Raw genomic sequence first — 3,188 nt, forward strand, 5'->3', positions numbered from 1 at the left:
GGCCCCCACCTGAGCAGGTGCAGCTCATGGAGGCCCCAGGCCAGGGAAGGGCTGCTCCTCCCCCCCGCCCTCTAGCGGACACGAGGCGGACCTCCCCTCGTACGCACAGGCAGCGTGCGCTGCTGTGTGCGTGCGTGTGTGTCACACGTGAGTGTGTGTGCCCGACCGGCACGCAGCGTGCTAACTGCCGTCGCGTTACCCACTGTCGGGTGGAGGTAAATGTCGATTTGTTTCTCAGTTTAATTTTAGCCCGTGGAAAGAGCAAAGCATCCCAGTCAGAACGACGGGACAAGTCACACTCTGCCACTCACCACCGGGACCCGACGCTGGACGAGCAGCCTCGCCCCCAGCCCTCGCTCCCTCCTTGGGGAAACGGGGCCAGCCCTCTTACCTTGCAGGGTCCGTCACCCCTTTGTGTAGGCTCCTGGGCCTCCCTCGGCCTCCTGGGGATGGGCGGCCTCCAGCTCCGGCCCATCCACCCGCCCTCAGCCCCCGGCCCTGTCCAGGTCTCGGTGGTCGGCACCTGCTGCCGTCGACACTGTTTTTAACGTTAACTTTTTCCATCACGTGGCTCAGATTCTTAACAGTCACCAGGCTGGGTTAAAAAGAAAGGAGATGAGAAATGAGAAAAGACCTTTCTTGCTTTGCAACAGTCAATTGAGTTTTACGTTATTATATTCAGAAATAAATAAATTCCACCCAAAGATTATTAAAGAAATTGCTGCTTTTAGGTGTTCTCTAAAATCTCATCAGCTAAATTTTACAGATGACCACGCAGTTTTTAAGTCTGATTTTATGGATTATAAAAGTTAAGGCCACTTTAAAAAATGTTTATGGCAGTGTGAGCGTTTTGGTAGGGAAGGCTGGTTAATGAATCTACTTCACATCGGTTTCTTATTCAAACTGGGTAAATTAATTGACACCCGTGCTCAGTGTAAACGTTTTATTCAGAGTTTTCTACCCGAACCGCATGCGTGTGGCATTTCTCACTCAAGCCCAAAAGTCCCGTCTGCAGCTGTGCCAAACTGAACAAGGTGGATCCCATCTGAGCTCGGAAGCTAAGCAGGGTCGGGCCTGGTTAGTACTTGGATGGGAGACCACCTAGGAAGACCAGGTGCTGTAGGCGTTCAAAACGTCCATGTCCGTCATATGCCACAAGAGCAATAGTGGCTTTGGCATATTTTCTGCCTTCTAAATCTCTCTGGTTTACGGCCACGCCACCCTGAGCAAGCCCGATCCCATCTGATCTCGGCAGCTCTAAGCAGGGGGGCCTGGGTAGTACTTGGATGGGAGCCCACCTAGGAAGACCAGGTTGTGTAGGCGTTAAAAAAAAAAAAGTCCCACATGCATTTGCCTACAGCCCAATCCTTTTTTTTCCACTAAAAATCCGAAGGAAAAAATATACATGCTAGCATAGAAAACTAGTATCTTTGCATACTGCCTCTCCATTTTTTCTGCTAATGTGTTTTAAAGAAAAACTGGGTTTTCTCTCAAAGTGAGAACATCGACTGTTTCCACGCCGTCCAGATGCAGCGCCGGAGTGCATCATTTGAATTTTGAATCGTTTCTAAAAGAAAGAAACGGAATTTTTGGCGCATCCTGCATTTATGCTTCTACAGTTTCCTCTGGCTGGAATGCCTTTCTTTTCATCCTAGAAAACCCTGCCGACCACCCAGGGTCCAGCCCGCCGTCCCTCTGCTGCGGCCTTCCCCAGGCCCACAGGCCATGCTAACCGGCCTCCCCCCGCCTCACCCCAGGGCGTCTGTGCCCCACACCCCCGACACGGGGCCCTGTGGCGTCTGATGTCTCTCCGCCCTTCCTGCGGACCCTCGTCACCCCAGTCTCCGCTCCACGCATATCTGCTCCTGCGGACATTCATTCATCAGATGTTTGTTTGGCACCTGCCGTTCTCACTGACCGTGTCGCCTGACAGATCACCTGGAACCGCAGGTGTAAAGAGGTCGTCGTGTTCTCCCTGACCGTGTCCGGGGGCCGGAATCCGGGGCAAGGCTCGGCTGGGCCGTGTGCCCGGGGTGGTGCCGGCGGCCGACGTGGCTGTGGCCCCAGAGCCGGGAGCGGGCTCTGCCCTGCTTTCTCGTCGTCAGCGCCAAGTCCCCTCTGTGCGCTGTCTCCACGTGGGGCCACTTTGGGTTCCCTCAAGACGTGCTGGCCTCAGGAGGAGTCGAAATGCGTGCAAGTTCCAGCCAGCAAGCTGGAAGCCACAGACCTCACTTTCCCGCTGGCCACCAGTGGCCCGCCTCACCCCTGGGTTCCCGGAGAGCTCCGAAGCGGGGACTCGGCCATGGCCGCCTCCTGTGCGCCGTGCTGGGCACAGAAGAAGCCGGAGTGGACGAGGCAGACGCGGCCCCGCACTGTGGGTGAAGCAGAAGCGGGGACAGACCACGTAGGCTGGGAAGACGGTTCCTCACCAGACAGGAGGCAAAGTCGATCACACGGGTGGTTTGAGGACGGCCTTGCCGAGGAGTAAACCAAAGGCGGGAAGCAGCCGGTCACAGCGGGAGTGGAAGAAGCTCCTTCTGGAAAGGGGCCCGGACAGGAACCGAGGCCTGCACGCAGGGGGTGACCGGCCTGAGAAGCGGGGGGCCCGTGTGCCTGGGATGCCGTGGGGTGGGGGGCTAGCAGTAAAACACGAGGGGGCGGAGGCCGGAAGTGGTGTCAGACTCATTTTAAATGGAGTTGGGACCACTGGAGGTCTCGAGGTGGCGTGCGCCGTGTCTGCGGACGGGAGGGCCCCGGCCACGCGGCAGAGACGGAGGGGTGGGCGGCAGGCAAAACGGGCGGTGCATCGTGGAGGCGGAGCCCGGTGAGTGTGCCTCGGCTGCGAGCGTCACCCCGGACGGTCACGTGTGGTGACCCGCACGGGCAGCACGCCGGCGTGCGGGATCCAGAACCCTCCGCGCTGAGGTGGGTTTCATTCCTTCCTGGGTAGCGTCTCACGTCTCAAACACACCGATGACTTTATTTATTGCAACTGTTGCTTAGAAATGTATAAAATTGATTTTTTGTGGATTTCCCCTTGGGACTTGCCACTGAGAACGTGGAAAGTGCGGTATTTTCGTGCCTTCTTCCCCTCGCGGAAGCTCTCAGCGGAGTCGGGGGGCTGGGCGGCCGGCGAGGGGCCGCCGTGCTTCTCCGAGGGAGGATCGGCAGGCGGGTCGGTGGTGGTG

The 3,188-nt window shown here is 57.4% G+C and overlaps 1 protein-coding gene and 1 pseudogene across 1 annotated transcript in view; both read left to right on the plus strand.

Moving 5' to 3' along the window:
• Nucleotides 1-3,188, plus strand: part of LOC102897018 (contactin-3) — a 78,091-nt gene that overhangs the window by 37,267 nt on the left and 37,636 nt on the right. The window contains exon 12 of the mRNA XM_015587171.1: nt 1,934-2,404. Coding sequence (XP_015442657.1) covers nt 1,934-2,404 — 471 coding nt within the window. The remainder of the gene's footprint in view (nt 1-1,933; nt 2,405-3,188) is intronic.
• On the plus strand, nt 1,008-1,126 carry LOC112477551 (annotated as a pseudogene).

The sequence above is a fragment of the Pteropus alecto genome, unplaced genomic scaffold (assembly GCF_000325575.1).
Source record: "Pteropus alecto unplaced genomic scaffold, ASM32557v1 scaffold53, whole genome shotgun sequence".
Taxonomy (NCBI): domain Eukaryota; kingdom Metazoa; phylum Chordata; class Mammalia; order Chiroptera; family Pteropodidae; genus Pteropus; species Pteropus alecto.